The sequence below is a fragment of the Podarcis liolepis genome, assembly GCF_965112155.1.
Source record: "Podarcis liolepis genome assembly, chromosome: 3".
In the NCBI taxonomy this organism is placed as follows: domain Eukaryota; kingdom Metazoa; phylum Chordata; class Lepidosauria; order Squamata; family Lacertidae; genus Podarcis; species Podarcis liolepis.
In genome coordinates this window covers 97,172,598-97,191,723 of record NC_139557.1, presented here as the reverse complement: position 1 = coordinate 97,191,723, position 19,126 = coordinate 97,172,598, and the positions used below count along the sequence as shown (strand labels likewise).

Below are 19,126 nucleotides of genomic sequence, written 5' to 3'. Positions count from 1 at the left end.
ATATTCTTTGGGTAAACAATTGCTAAAACACCAAACAAAATAAATGCTACTTTCACTGTTTGACTCAGTGGTGGGTCGTAATAAGGATTTGATTAGATTCCTGTTAGTTGCTGCCAGACTTATGATAACACAAGCGTAGAAGAACAATAGGACTCTTGCCATGGATTTCTAGTACAGTACGCTTTGGAAATTTGCCATTGCAGGGAAGTTTACGCATTAAAACCATGTCATCAAGAGACAAACAAAACAGGATGCCTTTTTAGCAGAATGGAGTACATTTATTTTTCATACAAATAACACTAATAACATTTTCAGCCCATTATGTGACAATTTTGAAAAAATCATTAAGGATTCAAGTTTCTGGGGAATTAGCATCCGTTAATGTTGTTTATAATGTCTTAAGTCACTCTGACGAATATGATTATTTTCTTCTATATTAGACCCATTATGAGAAATAATATTAAATTAGCTCAGCTGTTGGGCCATTATAATTGTGATACCTTTTCTCTGGCCCAGAAATTTATTTGTTCATTGGGTTTTTTCCCCTGTTTAATCCATGTAAATAATTGTAATTCTCAATAATTTCGTAAAATAAATAAAATATAGATTATCTGTTTTGGTCGTGATCACCTCAAGGAATCACTTGAGCCGTCACTGAAAAGTTTTTATCTAAAGGAAGGTATGTCATGCATAATGAAAAATCAAACATTTCAATAGGGGCAGCAGATATTTTTGACAAGAAAATTAAGAATTCACGTAACCCTGTTGGAATCAAGAGACTGTCTACTTTATTGCTAGAGATTAAGTGGCTTCTTTCTGGAATCATTTTCACTAGTCAGCGGATGGAAGGTTTCTTTGATCTTATGTGGCTGAAACTGATTCATCCTGTTAATTGCTGTGTTTGAACTGGGTTAGCAGGAATTTTCTGCAAGTTGCAGTGCAACTATCTTTTTAGCTGAAAGGTTGGTAAACTTCTGTACATCCATTGCAGAGAATCTCAACAGAAACAATAGATCTGCATTCATTTAACACACAGGTATTTCCAGGAAAACTCAGGTTTTCCTAAAGGAGTAACGCCAGTCTAAGCTGAAGGAAGAGAGAATCTCATTTTCACTTACTCATCTTTTCTTTCTTGAGAAAAATGTGCTCTGCATGTTTCAAAGCTGAGCCCTGGTTCCAAAGCAGAATTATGCTTCAAATTAATTTGGGACTAGGTGAAAATGGAATTCTCAGGTCCTGATCTAATTGCCTGAAGAGCATGGGGTTCCATGGAGCAGGGGTGGTGGCGGGAAGTGGGGTGTTTGCACCCCAGTCCTAAATATATCTATTTATTTTGATGCACACAGTCACAGACACACACATCCATCTAGTCAGCAAGAGTTTTAGAGTGAGCTCTGAGACCTATCGTATTGGTAAAGTGTGTCAACAGCAACTTAATAGGTCATATACAAGAGCTATGGAGGAAAATTAACAGAAACTGTACCCTACAATATCAACCGTTTTGCATTGTGGGTCACATGACCTTGATCTTCGTGGTGAGACCAGTATCGCAGGAAGACCTTTTATTTGAGGCAGGGGGTGAATTTTGTTTTATTTTTTTAAAAATGACACAGGCAGGAAATGCTAAGCACGCATATTTAAGAGTGCCCAATGGGTTAACAAGGCTGTGCAACCAAATTTTGAGGGAATATGCTGTTGGTAAGGCTAACGCTTCCATGAGATTCTCAGTCTTAGAAGGTGGAACAGCGGATACTTCTGGCACTGAACAACTGCCTTCAACTTTTATTGCTTGTCTTGTGATCAAATATTCTTTGATTAATGAGCCAGTCTCCCAAACTCTGCAGTCTGTGAGGTTAGATGTGATGGACATGAAAGAATATATAGAGGATTGCTGGAAATACTGGAATACAGAGAATCTAGTGAGGAGACTTTAAGCACTATAACAGAATATAAGACACTGGCAGATGAAGTGGTTTGTAGAGTATTTAGACAAAACCAATCTGCCTTTAATTTGCTATAACTGCATCATACCCTCTGACATTTTCCCAATGAAACTAAGGACATCCTAAGATAAAGTGGGACATTCTAGGATCAAATCAGAAACTGGGACGTCTTCACTAAATCAGGGACATCCCTGGAAAACAGGGACATTTGAAGGGTCTGCTACAAGCATCTCAGATACACCACATTAAAAACCTTTAAGCCCATTTTACAGATCGGAAAACATTGGGGATGTATCTGTTGCTTAGTATGAGTTGAATTGAGGGCAAAAATACACCCACCATTGCATCATATATGCATGTGCATGTGCAACTCATACATGCTGTCTGTGGTATCCACTTTAAACACCCTAATTGCTCTGCCCAGTGGATATCTTCCGGAGCAAATGCTCCCATAAGAATTTCCCTTCAGTATGAAATCAGTCGAGGTCCTGCCTTAGGCCGTGGTGGACTTTGGGGCCTCAAAATCCCCTCCCCCCGCTCTCACCTTCTATTCTACATAATAGTTTTGGCATCCCTGGTCGCGTTTGCATAAATCTGCCTCTGATTTAGGTTCTGTTATGTACTGAAGTTCCCACCCTGGGCCAGCAGGGGGATACTGTAGATAGTTATGCAAATAAGGGATCGAAAGTGACATTCAGTGATTGGATAGTTTTAGAAAATTGTTGCAGTTACGTTGTACTGGAGCTCTATATAAGCAGGCTGACTGAACCCTTCAGTTCAGTTCTGTTCTGGCCTGTGAATAAACAAGAGCTGTTTGAAGAATCGCTGTGTCGTCTGATATGTCCACTCACAACTTAACAGGTTCCATTGTATCTGGAGGCCAGGCTGGCTTCTGCAAGAAGCAGGACTTACTTCATTGTCGCCAAAGAGCTGTAGTATAAACTTCTTTGGGGACTTCCCATAAGCATCTCACTGGCACTGCGAGAACAGAATACTAGATTAGATGGGTCTTTGGCCTGATCCAGCAGGGCTCTTTTTACTTTCTTATGGGCTGTGCAATTCACTCCTTCCCTTCTGGCATTCTTCAGGTTTAAACTGCATAGCTCTGCGGTTGTTGTTTCATTTAATTTTTAAGTTTTTGCTTGGTTTGTAATTTTGCTGTTAATGCATTTTTTAAAATTGCTATTGTTGTTTTGACTTACTTTGATGTAAACAGTTTTCAAACCCCTTTAGGATAAATGGTGGCATTTAAAGGGCGGATATAAATTTAGATGCTACTGCATCTGAATTTGCAGCAGCAGCACCACCACCAAAATATTCTAAGCAGGAACCCCCTTCCCTTTGTTTAAATGCCGCTTGGCTATGGACTCCACTCCCGTGCACATGATACAAATGCTTAGCCCTAAGCTTCCTTTTAAACAGAGGTGTTTGTTACGCTATTTCTCCATTAAACTGTGAAGCCTTACAATAATTGTTCATGTTAATAACCTTAAAGTGTGAAAGAGAACATAAACTGCCAGAATTTCAGATTCTGATTCTTTTATGTTTGTTCTTTTTGTGTGTGGGAATATATAGTTAATAAAAAGAGTGCACCTCATTTCATACACACAGGAAGCAAAATATTGATGGTTGGCAAATAAATCTCCCTACAATAAATATTTTGCTATTTTAAATACAGTTCTTAGAGGTTTTGCTTGAGCAACACTCCCCCCCCCCCAGCTTTTAAGGTAATCCATTCCAATTTTGAAAGTATCATCTGGCTATTTATTTATCATTTAAAGCATTTTTTATTTTTTACCATAATGGTTGCCTTTATGATTTACACAAAGTCAAGGAAAAAAAGGTAGTCCTTGCCTGCAGGCTTACAATTTAAAGTACATGGCACAGAAGGAAAAGGTGGAGAGAAGGGAAGAGGAAGACAAGCATTCACATACCAATTATTAAAGGTACCTAAGCCCTGTTCTAGCAATGACAAACCTAGACAGCATCTTAAAAAGCAGAGACATCACCTTGCCAACAAAGGTCTGTACAGTTAAAGCCATGGTTTTCCCAGTAGTGATGTATGGAAGTGAGAGCTGGACCATAAAGAAGGCTGATCACCCAAGAATTGATGCTTTTGAATTATGGTGCTGGAGGAGACTCTTGAGAGTCCCATGGACTGCAAGAAGATCAAACCTATCCATTCTTAAGGAAATCAACCCTGAGTGCTCACTGGAAGGACAGATCCTGAAGCTGAGGCTTCAATACTTTGGCCACCTCATGAGAAGAGAAGACTCCCTGGAAAAGACCCTGATGTTGGGAAAGACGGAGGGCACAAGGAGAAGGGGACGACAGAGGACGAGATGGTTGGACAGTGTTCTTGAAGCTATCAGCATGAGTTTCACCAAACTGCGGGAGGCAATGGAAGACAGGAGTGCCTGGTGTGCTCTGGTCCATGGGGTCACGAAGAGTCGGGCATGACTAAATGACTAAACAACAACAACAACAAGCCCTGTTCTGGTACTTAGCTTAGGTATTAGAATCATGGGAGGTCATTCCCCCTGAAAAGTACAAGTACTACACACTATGTAATATGCTGTTTTAATCTTACCGCTGTCAATTCCCTTGAAAACTAGACTCGCTGCTTCCTTCCCCAGCTCAATGTCCTCATATTTATGACAAATATGAGCACATGGAAAGAAGCTTAATCTATAGGGGGGGTTGGGGGGGAATATTGCACCACAATATCTATTTTTGTGAAAAATTACAGGTATTTGTAAAAACTGGAACCAGACTGGAATAGAACTTTAGGCATGCTGGCTGTCAACCTTTTTCTATAAGCTCAGATGACATTAACGAAACACTGAAAAAGGAAGCAGAAAAGTTAATTACAAAAGAACATTAGGACTGCTTTTGGAATTCGGCCAATGCACCGTTAGCACGCTCCCCCCTTCAAGGAGATAATATTAATTCAAAATAGTAATGAGGTTGTTTTTTCTTCTTCATCTGCCACACAACTAATCCATAGCAAAAAAGAAACACCAATTAATTCACACTTTTCTCTTAAAGCAGCAGCAAAGGAAGCAAAGTGGTGTGAGGGGGAGGTCAGTCACAGCTAGCTTTCTTCAAAAAAATCTCCTGTGTAAACAAATAAATATTAAATAATCGCTTTTATTTCAGTAATACATATTTCATAGAACCATATAATCATGTTGAGGACAGAGGCCTTAAGGAGGAGCACAAGGCGCTTGCCAGAGTAAAGGCAATTTGCTAAGCACTGCCAATCTCTGGAACCAACTCAGGTGCCCCCTTTGTTGGGACTGAGACATGACTTACAGAGCAATATTTAATCCAAAGAAGGTTCAGTCATTTCATTCCGAACTCTCTGCCAACTATTGCTTCAAAGAGAGTTGCATAATATTTGCACAAAAGGCACTGAATAATACCTGCATAGAGCACCACTCATCTCAATGATCTTACAGGTCTATAAAGATGTATGCGGTCTTTTAGAAAACCTGTTCCTGAGTTGTTCAGGACTTCATATGTTAACAAGAAGACCTTGAACATAGAGTGGTAGGTGATCAGCAGCCAGTGTAGTTCCCTCATTGCATGTGGAATATGCGCACATCTAGGGGACAGGGGTGCCAACTTGAATAACATATTGTGGAGGGCCAGGTAAGCCCCAACCCATGTAATCGATCACACCCCATTTGAATAGAAATGCCCATCAACTTTGTGGGTGCCTGGCCCCCTAAAATATTTTATTGTGGAAGCTGAAGCCCTCACAGTCCCTAGACATTGGCTCCTATTCTAGGGGTTGTATGGGGTGTTAGGGTAAGGGGAGTGCTTCTTGAGAGCCAGTGTGGTGTAGTGGTTAAGAGCGATAGACTCGTAATCTGGTGAACCGGGTTCGCGCCTCTGCTCCTCCACATGCAGCTGCTGAGTGACCTTGGGCTGGTCACAGTTCTTTGAAGTATCTCAGCTCACTCACCTCACAGGGTGTTTGTTGTGGGGGAGGAAGAGAAAGGAGAATGTTAGCCGCTTTGAGACTCCTTCTGGTAGTGATAAAGTGGGATATCAAATCCAAACTACTCTTCTTCTTCTTCTTCTTCTTCTTCTTCTTCTTCTTCTTCTTCTTCTTCTTCTTCTTCTGGGACACAACATGCTCCTTCTGGGGTAGTTTGTCCACGCTTGGTCCATACCCTGCACTCAGCTCTCACCTGAGGCTCCTAGAAGCATGTGACAGCAGCCACACAGCTTCAACTTGCTGGCTAAACCAGGTGAGGGTAGCCAATGGGTCTCACACCCTTGGTAAGTTAGGGATGCGAAGACAGGCTCTGGTGGTTTGAGCAGACACCACCAATAGTTGATCCAACGGTCAAGGAGATGGTTTCTGCACATGCTGTAGAGGGAACTGAGGGGCTGATGGGGCTCATCAGCCTGGGAAAGTAGCCCATCTAAAGCTCTACTGCCTTGTGGTATATCTTCAGGAGAAGAAAAGGCTAAGGAGTAAACCCTATACAAATCCAGAGTGGAGTCCCTAGGGTGGTTGGATGGAACCTTGTATGTGTCCTTCTGGCAACACTTGCAGCCAAGCTGGTGGCAAACATACTGCTGTTTTCCTTTGAACCACATCAGCAAAGTTATGGGGTGTGTGTGACTTGTCATCTGGGCAGTCCAGGACCTCCATACACACTGCCCAGTCTTGCACCCCAGCAAAATGCAGCAAAAACAATGGTGGAGGCAGCAGTTACAAGTTTCTGAGTTACCGGTCTCTGGAGCCATAGCAGATGCTGTGATTCTCCAGCAGTTTGACTTTAGTCCTGGCAGCAAACTGCATTGTCTCTTGAGACAGATGGATGCTGACCACAACAACAAGGTGCACACAACAAAGCAATGATATCTGTGCATCATTGACGGTTATGTGATCATCTAAAGCAAATATCCCCACAAAATGTAATGCAAATAAGCAACTGCCGAGTAAGTAAAGGTTTCTTCCACTTTGGCAAAAATCGACCCAATCTAATTGAAAATGTAATAGAATTTGATGGAACTTAAAACTTTTCTGATTTCCCACTGGAAACTCCAATTGCATCATTGGACTAAACTTTTTTTTTTAACCATTATTTACTCTGAGACCCCTTAGTGGTTTTCCCCTGCTGTTTCTTTATTCTGCATACAGAAGGTATCCAGCAGTGGGACAGGAAAAAAGGTAATTTTTGGACAGCTACCATGCTGCCACCAAAACTCTCGAGAATGGGGGTGGGGACCCCCACAAAGCAAATTTTAGCCAAAGCAGATTTTGAAGGGGAAGACAGAGTCACTAAAAGAAACCTTGCTTCCTTCCTCATTTCTCACTTGCTGCATTTTGATCATTTTTGCATCAGCTTCTTTGCATTTTTCATGCGAGCATTCTACTGCTGCTTGTCTGTCTCTTTTGTGTTAATTTAATCAGCTTGTGTTTTACCCAATCATTTCTTCTAATTTCAGTGTTCAGTGCCATCACTTAAGTAGCCAAAATGGTACTGTCTGTGCAAAGAGAGAGGTATCGGTAGGCTTGTGAATGGCCCAATGTTTTCAGAAGTACAGAAATTCTGGTGTGTGTGGGAGAAAGCCTAAGCAGTCCAGTGAGGGCTAAGTAGCCATGAAATGTTGGCTCATTGTTGGGGGAATTTGTTTCAGGGGTTAGTATTTCTTATTTCCACCTCTCCTGGCTTATAGACTCTGTCATCCACATTTTTTTAATTTTTATTTTTGCTACATCCATCTTCATACTCAAATGATCCTCAAATCTATTCAGTTCTGATATAATTTGATCACCAGTAATGACCTCGGGTTTAATAATAACATCAGCTTCTCCAGGCCTAGGCTCCATTTTTAATTAAAAGTACTTAGTTATATTACTCTTCGTTTTTATTTTTAACATAAATAAGCACAGGAAGTCATGAAGGGAAGGAAACTACTGAAACATTTCCTACATCTTTAACATTTTCCATAATTCAATGAATAATGATGATAAATCAATAAATTCTTCAGATAAATAGGCAATAATTAATGCAGAATCATAATGAATGATGGTTGCATTAAATCATTAATCAAATAGTCAGCTTGTCTCGCATTCTACCAATACCTGCCAATAGACCATCAGTAGCATCTAAATAGGCTGACATGAGCTCTATCCAATAGTGACTTAGAGAGGTTCTTCTCATACAAGATGAAGCATTCAGTTTCCACAAATCCCATTTACCTGCTGCAGTCTTCTATGTTCTGGGTAGCCACTCAACTTTCCAGGAGGTGGCAAAGACTGCAGTTGTGGGGGGAGGGGGATAGTTGAAAATCAGATGACCTGCGTGGTGCAAGCAGAAATGTTTTCCACTAGTACAAAACCACCATTAGGTACAACGCCATGATCTTTCATTTCAAGCTAATCCAAAATCAATCCATCTGATCTGCCAAACCAAGCCAATTAATCTTATCAGTCCATGATTACTTCTAAGTACTCCATCCAGGTGAAAGCTATTAAGAGCTAGTAACGCGACATTGGCAAGAGCAGGAATCCCACAAGGAGACCTGCGAGTTGAGGAAAATATGCCTTGACAATATTAATGATGACAACAAATACACTGTGAATTCTGAAACAACTTCCCACTCTCTGTCCATGAATAAATAAGACAGTTACGAGAGCTGGAAAAAATTACAGCCCAATTAAGAGTGGCAACCGAGCAGTATGAAAATAGATGGGCACATGTGAAAATGTTTCCCCTATAAATTGGTGCGGCATTAGAGAACGATCACATAGATGCCTAACAAATAATTTGTCATGCTGTGATCAAGATATACAAGTGAGTGTGATAATTACTTTGATTGAGATTTTAGTTAATGATACCTAGGAGTCTCTCTCCTCTTTTTAAAAACAAAAAACGCACACAAAAAACAAGCAATGTTTTCCTACAGAAAAACACCATGAATAAATACAAGTGTAAACACTTTCGACATTTATTTCTGGAAGAAAACATGGGGAAATTCTTTCTTTCTTTCAGCATAAGCAGCTATTGTGAACAGCTTCGCTTTAAATGTGTTTGACACCACAGCAACATTCTCTCCCCCCCCCCCCCCGAAACACTGATAGATTATGGGTTGGATTCTAGCCTCATATATGTTTAGTGTGGTTACTTTTCATTATTACTACGTGCTTTAAATATTTATCTGTTTCTTATGTAAGTTGCCTTGAGACCCTGGACTACAAGGTGGTGCATACTAATACTAATACTAATACTAATACTAATACTAATACTAATACTAATACTAATACTAATACTAGATACTACTGCCCAGCCCTGCCAGTGTCACCCTATCAGGCCAGAGCTCCTTGTTTCATGGCTAGGGATGCAGACGCCAGTGAAAAATCTTGTTAACAAGGCATTCTGGGGATGGAATGAGCTGGTCCTGGAACTATTGACAGTGCCCAGCATCACTCTTAGATGGGGGTCCAGATGGTATTTCCTCACTTGATCCATGACACCCCTGGCTATTTTCTCTAGACCTGTGGCATACATTATCAGCCAATCCAGCAGCACCTTTTTGAAGCTTACAAGTGCAAGCGACACTGAACTCTGTCTTGACACTAGCTGTACTTGTGGAAACAGGATTCAAACATTGTTCTGTATGCGTAACAAAATGTGGACATTAGCTTCAGCCTTCCATTACTGAGGTATTTCAAATGCGTCCATGGGTGCTGAACAGTTTTCCAAGGTGCTCCACCATCATGCAACTGTGTTTCTTCTGTTTATAAACAACGTGGGTGCCATGTACTCTCCCCACAACTTTTAAATATTTTTCTTATTTGTGCACTGGTGACATCAGTTGCAAAGAATTTGCTAGGAAAACTAGAAAGATATATTGTAACCTCGGCCCTCACTTGATCCTGTCTATGTTTGTCTGCAGTGTGTTTTTTCAGTGTTTGAGCTTGTTTGCTTAATGAAGTTCTGAACCAATGTAGTGCTCAAACTTCAAACTGTTCAGAGGTCACCTCTAAATTGGAAGGGCAAGATGGTCACACACAATATTCCAGTGAGCATTACAACAAAAATATAAGAAGGCTTGATTCTGTGGAACAGACACTGCAAAAATAAAAGGTCCCAAAGAAAATATGGCATGCAACATAGACCTTTTTTGTTGGGCATGAACAAAATGTTGTTCTTTCCCGGATTCAAGATGTCTCTTATTAAAACCATCACATTGAGTAATGTTTCAGCTGAGAAAGCAGCAAGAGTGTCCAATGTTGCAATGAGGCATAAACTTAGAAATAACCAAAAAAATAACACGATATAAACAAGAAATGACCTTTTAATACCAAACATTTCTCAGTGGCAAGCAATTATGGTCACTCAAACTTTTTATTACACATTACCTTGCACTTGCTAACTAGACTTGTTTACCTATTATTAAATAGTTTTGTGTGCCAGTATTGCAGTACTGGACTGTAATACAGGTTGATTTTTAGATGCATTGAATAGTTGCTTATTATATGCCTGTATAATGTACAAAGGCTTATGGATGAGAATAAGGAGAAAGGCAAGTTTAAAGCCCATCACAAAATTTACTGCAAAGTACAAACGTGTTAGGACAGAATGGTACCATAAGAATGTTGTAGATGGTATAAGAACAGTGGCATAGAAATCTTTTAACAAACATAAAGCAAATGGTTTAGGCTGCAATCCTGTACACCTGGGATAAAGTTTTATTGAACTTAACTGGATTTACTTCTGAATAAACATGCATATCATTGCACAGAAGATGTCATAAAATATGACTTTTCATTGATGTTGCCACACTTTTACTCTGGTGCCACAATCAGACAAGTCAGCACAAATTTTAGGACTGGATTTTAGCTATGGGTTTAGGTCTGTGTTTTAGATATGGCTTCAGAAAACAAAATACCTGTGTCTTATATTTCCAGCACACTGTGGAGCAAAATGCATGACCACATTTTTTTTCTTCACTCATGAATCCTGAATCTTTGCTAGCAGTCTTCTTCAGGCTTACGTAGCCAGTAAATTATTGAAGCTGCAGGGAATATGGGGTATCTCTCTCTCACTAGAATTATGAAGTTGGAGAAGGTTCTAGCTAGCTCCTATATTTTTAACAACTATGACAAAAATTGGTTGGGTACGTTGGGGCTGCAGCTATTACTGCTGCAAGTACTCGCTTGTGCTTGTTAGGCTATAGCAGAGAAAATGAAGTAAAAACAAATAAATATAGTCTTTATACCATATAGAGCAGATCCTAAGTTTGGAGGTTGAGCTTCAGATCTCTGCTGATTGATGGGCTCACCCTAGACTTGTTGTCATTTTATAGCAAAAATAGTCTCACTTTTGTAAAGTTGCAAACATTCCCTCAGTTGTATACCACCTTTTGAGGACTATGCCACAAAATGTCAGATATACAGTATGGACAGTATCCAACTATATAATTATGATAGTGCAACAACATTTAACTGCACAACATTTAGCTCCTTTCCCTGTGCTCCACTAAATCTCTTCTGCAGGGTTGGAGGAATCCTCACAACAGATTTAGGAGGCACACAAGGAGAGTACAGAGCAGGCAAGTTACATTGTACAACTAAAAATACTGTAGTTGACTAATGTAACTTGTTAGTTATGTATTTATTTGCTATATTTATATACTGCCCATGCAGAATTAGGTCTGCGCAATTTACAAAACCTACTACAAGTATAAAACAGACAAGAATCTAAACAATAAAAATGATTATTAAAAATGCAACAAGCAAAAACCATATAAATTTAAAACCAATGTAAAACTAGTAGGGGACAACTTGGTGCAGAATCCAAAAGCACCAGGCGAATACTTTAAGTAAATAAACATTTTAAACTTTGGAAGTGCTGCAGAAACGATTGAAATCAATACTGTAGGGTATGACAGTGATAAATATGATTAAGAGAAAGGGTTAATTGCTTCTATCAGTAGGATGCTAATGTGATAAAGGCAAAGGCACCTTTTGTTTACTGCTAATCTTTAAAGTTATTTTCCACGAGTAGCAACTAAATAATGAAGGCTGCTACAAGGATCTCATTCTGCTGTCATAATTCTCGGAGCCCAGTTATCTGAGGATGGTGGCCTTTTCTTCTGAAATGTTTCATTAGCCATATAGATTGACAGAGGACCCATAGTGTAATATGAAGGCAAATGAAGTCAGGATCAGCCCAGGATACCTGTGAAGATAAAACGAGGTCACCACCTTGCTAAAGCTAAGCAAGTCTGGGACTGGTCAGTGTCTGGATGGGTTTCCACCTGAAAACCATATGCACACTGATTTACTTTCCATGGTGAAAGAAAGGCAAGGATTTTAATGAAAGAAAATAAAAACTGTAAATGCATGTGTTCCATGGAACACAAGCGACAGCATAAGTCCTATGAAACAGGAAATGCTAAAAACAATAAGGCGAGGCTGTTCTACTTAATGCGTCTTACAGACAACCCTTAGATAAAATGCCTTATGCCGCTTTTTCCATACAACTGTAGAAGGAACTGTAGGAAGAGAATCTTTTCCCTCATGGGAGGAACAGGCAGTGTTTATACAGGGCCATTGGTAACAATCTTTTCAGGGGGAAAAGGAGCGTGATATTTTATGTACAGTTTTTTTCCAGGCTCTAGCGGAAGAGAATTAGGTCATGAAAATATGTAGTGATGCCCTTTCTATCTGGAGGCTCCACTACAAATTGTGGAGCTTTACAGATCCTTCCAATAGTAAGTAGTATTTGGGCCAAAGCCTACATCCGAGTTATGGCTACACTCCTAAAACAACTTACTCTAGAGTATTTGCTCTAAGGTATGTTATTGGAAGAGAATGTTCTAAGGTATGTTATTGGAAGATAGATGCCTAAATGCACTTATTTTATTTATACTTGTTTCTCTGCATCACAGAGATCAGTCTGCTTGAGAAAAGTGGGGTGTGAAGCTGGCCCTTAAGAATTCACCCCATTGATCTAAATAGATTGAAGAATAAAAGCTTCAATGCACAATTAAATAAATACCTTATGTGTGTACAGCACAGATCGTGGTGCAGCCTTTACAACATATTTAATAATACACATTCAAAAAATTGGCTTGAAAGTTGAAAGCCTTGTTTACTGGGATTAAGAGAGCCAGTGTGGTGTAGTGGTTAAGAGCGGTAGATTCATAATCTGGGGAACTGGGTTTGCGTCTCCGCTCCTCCACAGGCAGCTGCTGGGTGACCTTGGGCTAGTCACCCTTCTCTGAAGTCTCTCAGCCCCACTCACCTCACAGAGTGTTTGTTGTGGGGGAGGAAGGGAAAGGAAAATGTTAGCTGCTTTGAGACTCCCTCAGGTAGTGATAAAGCGGGATATCAAATCCAATCCAAACTCTTCTTAAGACTAAGCACATGATGTATAACAATATGCTTCCCCCTCATTTGTAACCCACACTCTCAGTACACTTCCATATGGCAGCTTTTGGTGCTGATGGTTTGGGCTATGGTGCATACAGTAATTTGATGGAACACCACCTCTCCTATGCCATGAGTGAAGAACCTTCAGCCCACAGGCCTAATTAGGTTCACCAGCCCACCCCATTTGGCTCACAAAGCCATTTTAGGCAAGCCACACCCATCTGCCCTACACCCGACATCACATGCCATCGAGTAAGGAGCATGTAAGGTAGAGCTTGGGCAAAAAGGGCTTTGCAGGCACCACTGATCAGGTTTGGAAACACTGCACAATGTGCTTTGCAAGTGCTGGGCTTAGTGCCTTTTAGTTTTAGGAGGAGTTTCCCGTTATTCAGAGACCTCTAACAACAACAAAAGCTGGTTATGGGTTAAAGGGAGCTTCTTTGAAGGCATACTTCTGCACGGCTCAAAGAGGATTGCTCAAACAGATGATCAGTGATTACAGTGACCTCCTTGGAACTTTGACACCTGTCAGTTACCTGGCCTCATTATGACATTAGGTGATTGATGGGTGGGTGCTCCTGCCTACCTACCAAAATTGGCCCATGGGGGTGTGTGCGATAAGACTCTGACCTGCCATCTGAATCAATTTCCTCATTCCTGTCCCATATTCTAAGGCCATCAAACTGATGCCTTCCTCTAAATATCACTTGGAGATGAGGCTTGCAATTAAGGCAGGAATGGCAAATCAGCTAATGGGTGATGCCTACCAACCCGCTTCCAGCTGTGTCATATTTTCTCCTGCCCCATATCATACAGATAATGTCACATATGATTTCAGGTATAGGACAGGAAAGCATAGCTTGGCCCAAATGGGCTGGAGGTACCCAATACAGGTTTTCTGGAAGTGGTGTCCTAGCTATGAAATGCCATCTCTGGGGAAGTATGCCCTATGGTCCTTTATGTTCTAGGCAGAAAAATTCATCCAGGCATGTAAAAGCTTTTTAAAAAATAGTTTATTCCCTGAGTATTAATTGTGCCTTTATATGCTGTTTGTTTTATTTGTTTTACTTATTGTTACTTTTATTTTTTTGTAAACTGCCTTGAAATAATTGCTAAAAGTAGCTTAGAAGTGCTTTCAGTAAATAAAAAAGGGAAAACCTGTACCTGCAATTGACCTTTATGGAGCTAAGCTATATGATTAGTCATGCAGAAGTAAGTAACCTGTGACATGCCAGATGTTGCAGCCCCTGCTATTAGCCATGATTTGGAGTCCAACAACATCTGGAGAGCCACAGGCTGTCCTCTTGTTAACTGCATGACTTCAGGTAGGGGTATTTCATTCCCTATAGGAGGGTTTCCCAAATTTGGGTCTCCAGCTAGTTTTGGACTACAATTCCCATCATCCCTGACAACTGGTCCTGCTAGCTAGGGATGATGGAGACCCAAGTTTGGGAACCCTGCCCTATAATATCCTACATGTAGAAAACAAAAATGTAAGAGAGAACAGCTCTAAGGCTGGTCTCCTCCCTGACTCACAACTTTTATATGCACTCGTTTTCAATGAGGAAGCATAAGCAATATAAGTCCTAACAAGAGTTGCACCAAATAATTCTGTTGATAAATTAGCTAAGCTCTTGGCTGGAGAGGCTGGCAGGGACCGTGGAAGCAACTTGCCAAAGACCAGTTTCCAGAGGGTTAAGCGTAATGAAACTGCACACCTGATCCCTTAAATGAGAGCGACCTGGGCAAACCTTTAGTTAGGCCAATTTCACCTGTGTTGTTTGAACTGGCTTTTCTGCATCTGCAAACTCAATTGGCTTACAAGGTGCATTTGAATTAAAGCCATCTCTCTTTTGCTTTCTATCCAACGCTTGGCAAACCCTCACATGTGTGCTTGTACAAGCAGCATGTGAGAGAGGCTCAAAGGCATTTTAAGTTTTAATGAAAGGTCCCAAGAAGGCTGTCCCCAGTTCACAACAACTTATTAATGTTTATATGTATGGTCCTGACTGAGACTCTGGGCTCATCTGCACTAATTTTCCTCCGTACTTTCCAGGTACTGGGCTGTGCTCTTCTAGTATGTGCCACTTCCATCCTTCCTTGTGCCCCCCTTCTTTCCCTGCAGAAACCCACTCTTTAATGCTCTCCGCAGTCTGCGGAAAAACCCGAATTGCTGTTTGTTCTGATTGAGCATTAGGGAGCGGGTTTTCTTGGGGTAAGTGGTGGGTCAGAAAAAGCACAGACCTGTGCCTAGAAAACACAGGGCAAAAGGTAAATGTGGATGACTCAGGCCAGATGTCCAAGAGAAGGGGTCATCAAAGGGTCAGGGCAAAGGAATGTGTTTGTATGTTTCTTCCCATTTAACAAGTGCTGCTTCCTCTTTACCTTAGGACTTCCCTCCCTAGAATTGGCTGGCATCTATCACCAATAATAGTTAATAATATATAACCAAAATGGTTGGTTATATATAGGCGGAGCCAGAACCAATGACGGGCAGAACCAGAGCCAAGGCGAGGCAGAGATAACTAATTATAGTTTTGTCCCCCATCAACCCTGCTGAGTTTTACGAAGGACAGCATGGAGACTGAGGCGGAGGAGGAGGAAGATGGACTGGCTGTATAAGAAAAAGAGCAGGTAGAAGCTGTTGCGGGTCGACGGGTGCTGGCAGGGCTCCTGTGGCTGTTGCCCCCTGAGGAGACCAAAGGCTTCAGTTCCACAACTGGCGTTTGGCGGGAAAAGGGCCGATTGGCGAGTATCGGCCGGCCCGTCGTGCCACGGGCGCGCGCGCGCATCGAGGTGGGCGGGGAAGAAGGGCTGTCAGTCATACACATCTGGCAGGAGAGTCGCCTCGAAGAGCCCACCCTAGCAGGAAAGCTTGCCCGCAGAGAGGGGTCAGGGCCATAGGTCATGCCTGAGCATCATTCGCCTTTAATGTTATCATTGTATATACAATATATAGGGCTGCCTGTAGCCCCCTCCATTCACAGAGATATGTAGGAAGGGCAGTTGTGGAGGCGCCCAGCCGGCAGAGTCGCCTCTTCGAAGCGAGAAGGTAGGGGGCGGGCGAAGGTACTCGCCCCTCACAAACACCTCAGCAGTTCCACAAAAACTGAACCCCCGAGAACTGCGGAAAGGGCTCCGTGGACAGCGCGCCAGAAGACTCCCCCGTCGCTTCCTTTTCGGAGTGCGGAGACCCCTTGACGTCCAAAAAGGCGCGAGCCGCGCGCTCGGGAAGGTTGGGAGGACGGAGGTGGCCGGGAGAGGTGGGTGGGGAGAGGAGGAGAGCAGCGAGCGGAGGGAGTTTCCACACACACACACGGAATCATACACACCTTGAGTGGAGCCAGTCGCTTTGCACAGGCACCCAGACACCGCAGGAGACGCACGCACGAGGCGCCTCACACACGCGCATACACACACACACACACACACACACAGGCGCGCGCAGGCAGCTCACACCCCGGCGAGAGGGCGCGCGTGGAATCCGAGCTGAGCAGCTTTCTCTTTCTTTCTTTCTTTCCTTTCCTTTTTTTGTATGCCTCCCTGCGTGTGCGTGCGCGCGTGTGCCTGCCCGCCCGCCTGCCTCTCTCCCCCCCTCTCCCTCTCTTTCTATCTCTGTGGTGCCTCTTCCGACCCACGCGCTGCTCCTCTCTCTTTCTTTTCTCTCCCCCCCTTCCCCTCCTCTTTCCTCTCCCACCCCGACCCCCTCGCCACCTCTCTCAGCTCTCAAACTCTGCCTCCCCGAGCCCTGAAAAAATGCCTGGCCGTGAAGCGAGGAGAGGGCACCGGGTCTGTAAATAAGAAGTGAGTACTCGTTACAATGGCGCGTCTCGCTGGCTCGGAGAGAAGGAAAGAAAGAGAGAGATATATATGCCTGGGAAGACAAAAAAAGAAAAATGCTGCATGCTCCTTTGCTTTTGCCGATGCATCTTCGCTCTAGGGCAGGGGGGGACGGACTCCCCCCTCCCCACAAAAGAGCCCCACCCCACCCATTTGCAGGAGAGCCCGTTTTGCCCATGCCCACCCACCTGCCTCGCTGTCTTTCTCTGCCTCCATCCCTCCCTCGCCTCCCCCCCCCAGCTCTCCATCCTTCTTGCACGAGCTTTCCTTGCTGCATGCAACACCTTGGCTCCTAGGCGCTTCCTTGCACTTAATCTTTGTTCAAGGGGTGTGTGTTGCTTCGACTGGGGACATATGGAAAAGGGAAGGTGGGGGGGATGAAGCCGAAGGTCCGGGAGGTCCATAAAACCCCTCCCGCATCCAGCCCGCTCCCTGCTATCCTTGTGGGCATGGGAAGACGCGCCGTTTGCAAACCATTTCAAGAGCATCTTTTCTCTTTATTTTTAAAGGGGAGAGGAGGAAAATGGGTTGCTTCCCTTTAAAAAAAAAAGAGTGGGGGGAGGGGGAGGCATGAGGATGTAATTTATCTCTCGGGATGCTTTTCAGAGTGAAGGTTCCTTATTTACCCTGGGAGCGAGCGGGGTGGTGGTGTTGAATCTTGGCAAGGTGGATGAGCTTCATAAGGGCTAAGCAGGTGGATGGGGATGGATGAGCAGTGAAGGATTGATGGGGAAGGGGGATGCTGAGAGTGGGGATGTCTGCTATATATGCGATCAGCGTTAAGAAGAAGACGCTTTAAGCTCCCATCCCTCCCACCCACCCCTGCTTTGTTAGCTTAGCTGCATACAGCTTCCTAAAGGGGAGTGGATCAAGGGAACTTAGGGACTGCACTTCCCTAGGGGGCCAGGATTTCCTTTGGAGTATGGGCGTGAGTTGCATCTGGGCAGAAGGTGGGAGGCACATTAAAAAAAAATAACAATAAGAGAACAGAATGTCCTGGTGAATAACAGGAGGGCTGTTGCAACAAACCTGGATTGCCACCATTTTGGGGTGGGAGAAAGCGATGAAGCAGGGTGACAACACGTTGAGGAGGAAGAAAGATCAAAGTGATAGTGCCAGCATTGAGCAGTGGTGGGATGGGGATTGCCCCACGGATTGTCCTAATTTGGCACATTCCTCAACCTGATCCGCTACCCAGTTAAAGCAAAGTATATTTATCTGTCAATCCAAGGTATCCGTAAAAGTCCACAGGGCTTTAACGCTGGTAGCTGCAGCCCAATCAGCTTGTAGATTGCCCTGCCTTCAAGCCATTACCACCATCAGTCAAAAAGGGAGCTTACATGAAAGGCCCTAGGCAAGCATCATTCAAACCAGTGACTCTGTAATGCTCTCCCTCAAATCAATGGGATTAAGTTCCATCACATCTCTTGCAGGCAGAGTGAGGTGGCTCTAAGACTGCATCTTCAGCCACTTAGAAATATCTGATTGCATCAGTGTAGTTGTTTGGCAGTAAAAGTTGCCAGGCAGCCAATACAATGAAGGGTCTTAGGCGTGTGAAGGTATTGCCTCAAGTTATAGCTTTCTAGGAGTTGAAAAAGAGTAACTACATGACAGCTCAGTGCAATGAGTCATGACGAATGATCACCTGAAGTTTCTCATCTGTGACAGCTCCTACCTGCTGCCCCTTTTGGGGGGAAGGGGAGCTCACATCTACAACTATACTAATTAAATTTACTATGCATGCAAGTCTCTCTTGTTCTATGTCTGAAGGTGCTATGATGCTATATAGTTGAACTTCTTTGCATGGGAAGTATGATACAACATTCTGTCACCCCCCTTTTTCTCCAAAGCATGTCCACCTTTCAGATGATGAAAATGATAAAGGGAAAAAGATTTGCATCTGCTTTTAGGTGTGGGGTTTCCTTAATACCACTGA

At 42.8% G+C, this 19,126-nt stretch overlaps 1 protein-coding gene across 5 annotated transcripts in view; it reads left to right on the top strand.

Moving 5' to 3' along the window:
* Nucleotides 1-19,126, top strand: part of KCNK2 (potassium two pore domain channel subfamily K member 2) — a 124,019-nt gene that overhangs the window by 18,767 nt on the left and 86,126 nt on the right. Inside the window, exon 1 of one of the 5 annotated variants that reach the window (XM_083494655.1) lies at nucleotides 15,865-15,984. The exons of 2 other annotated variants lie outside the window; for them this stretch is intronic. Coding sequence is in view for 2 of the 3 variants with exons in the window: in XM_083494653.1 (XP_083350779.1) it covers nucleotide 17,154 (1 nt within the window). In the remaining variant the exon portion in view is untranslated. Of the gene's footprint in view, nucleotides 1-15,864; nucleotides 15,985-16,633; nucleotides 17,155-19,126 lie in introns of those variants that run through there. 2 more of the 5 variants (XM_083494653.1, XM_083494654.1) reach the window with 2 other exon arrangements.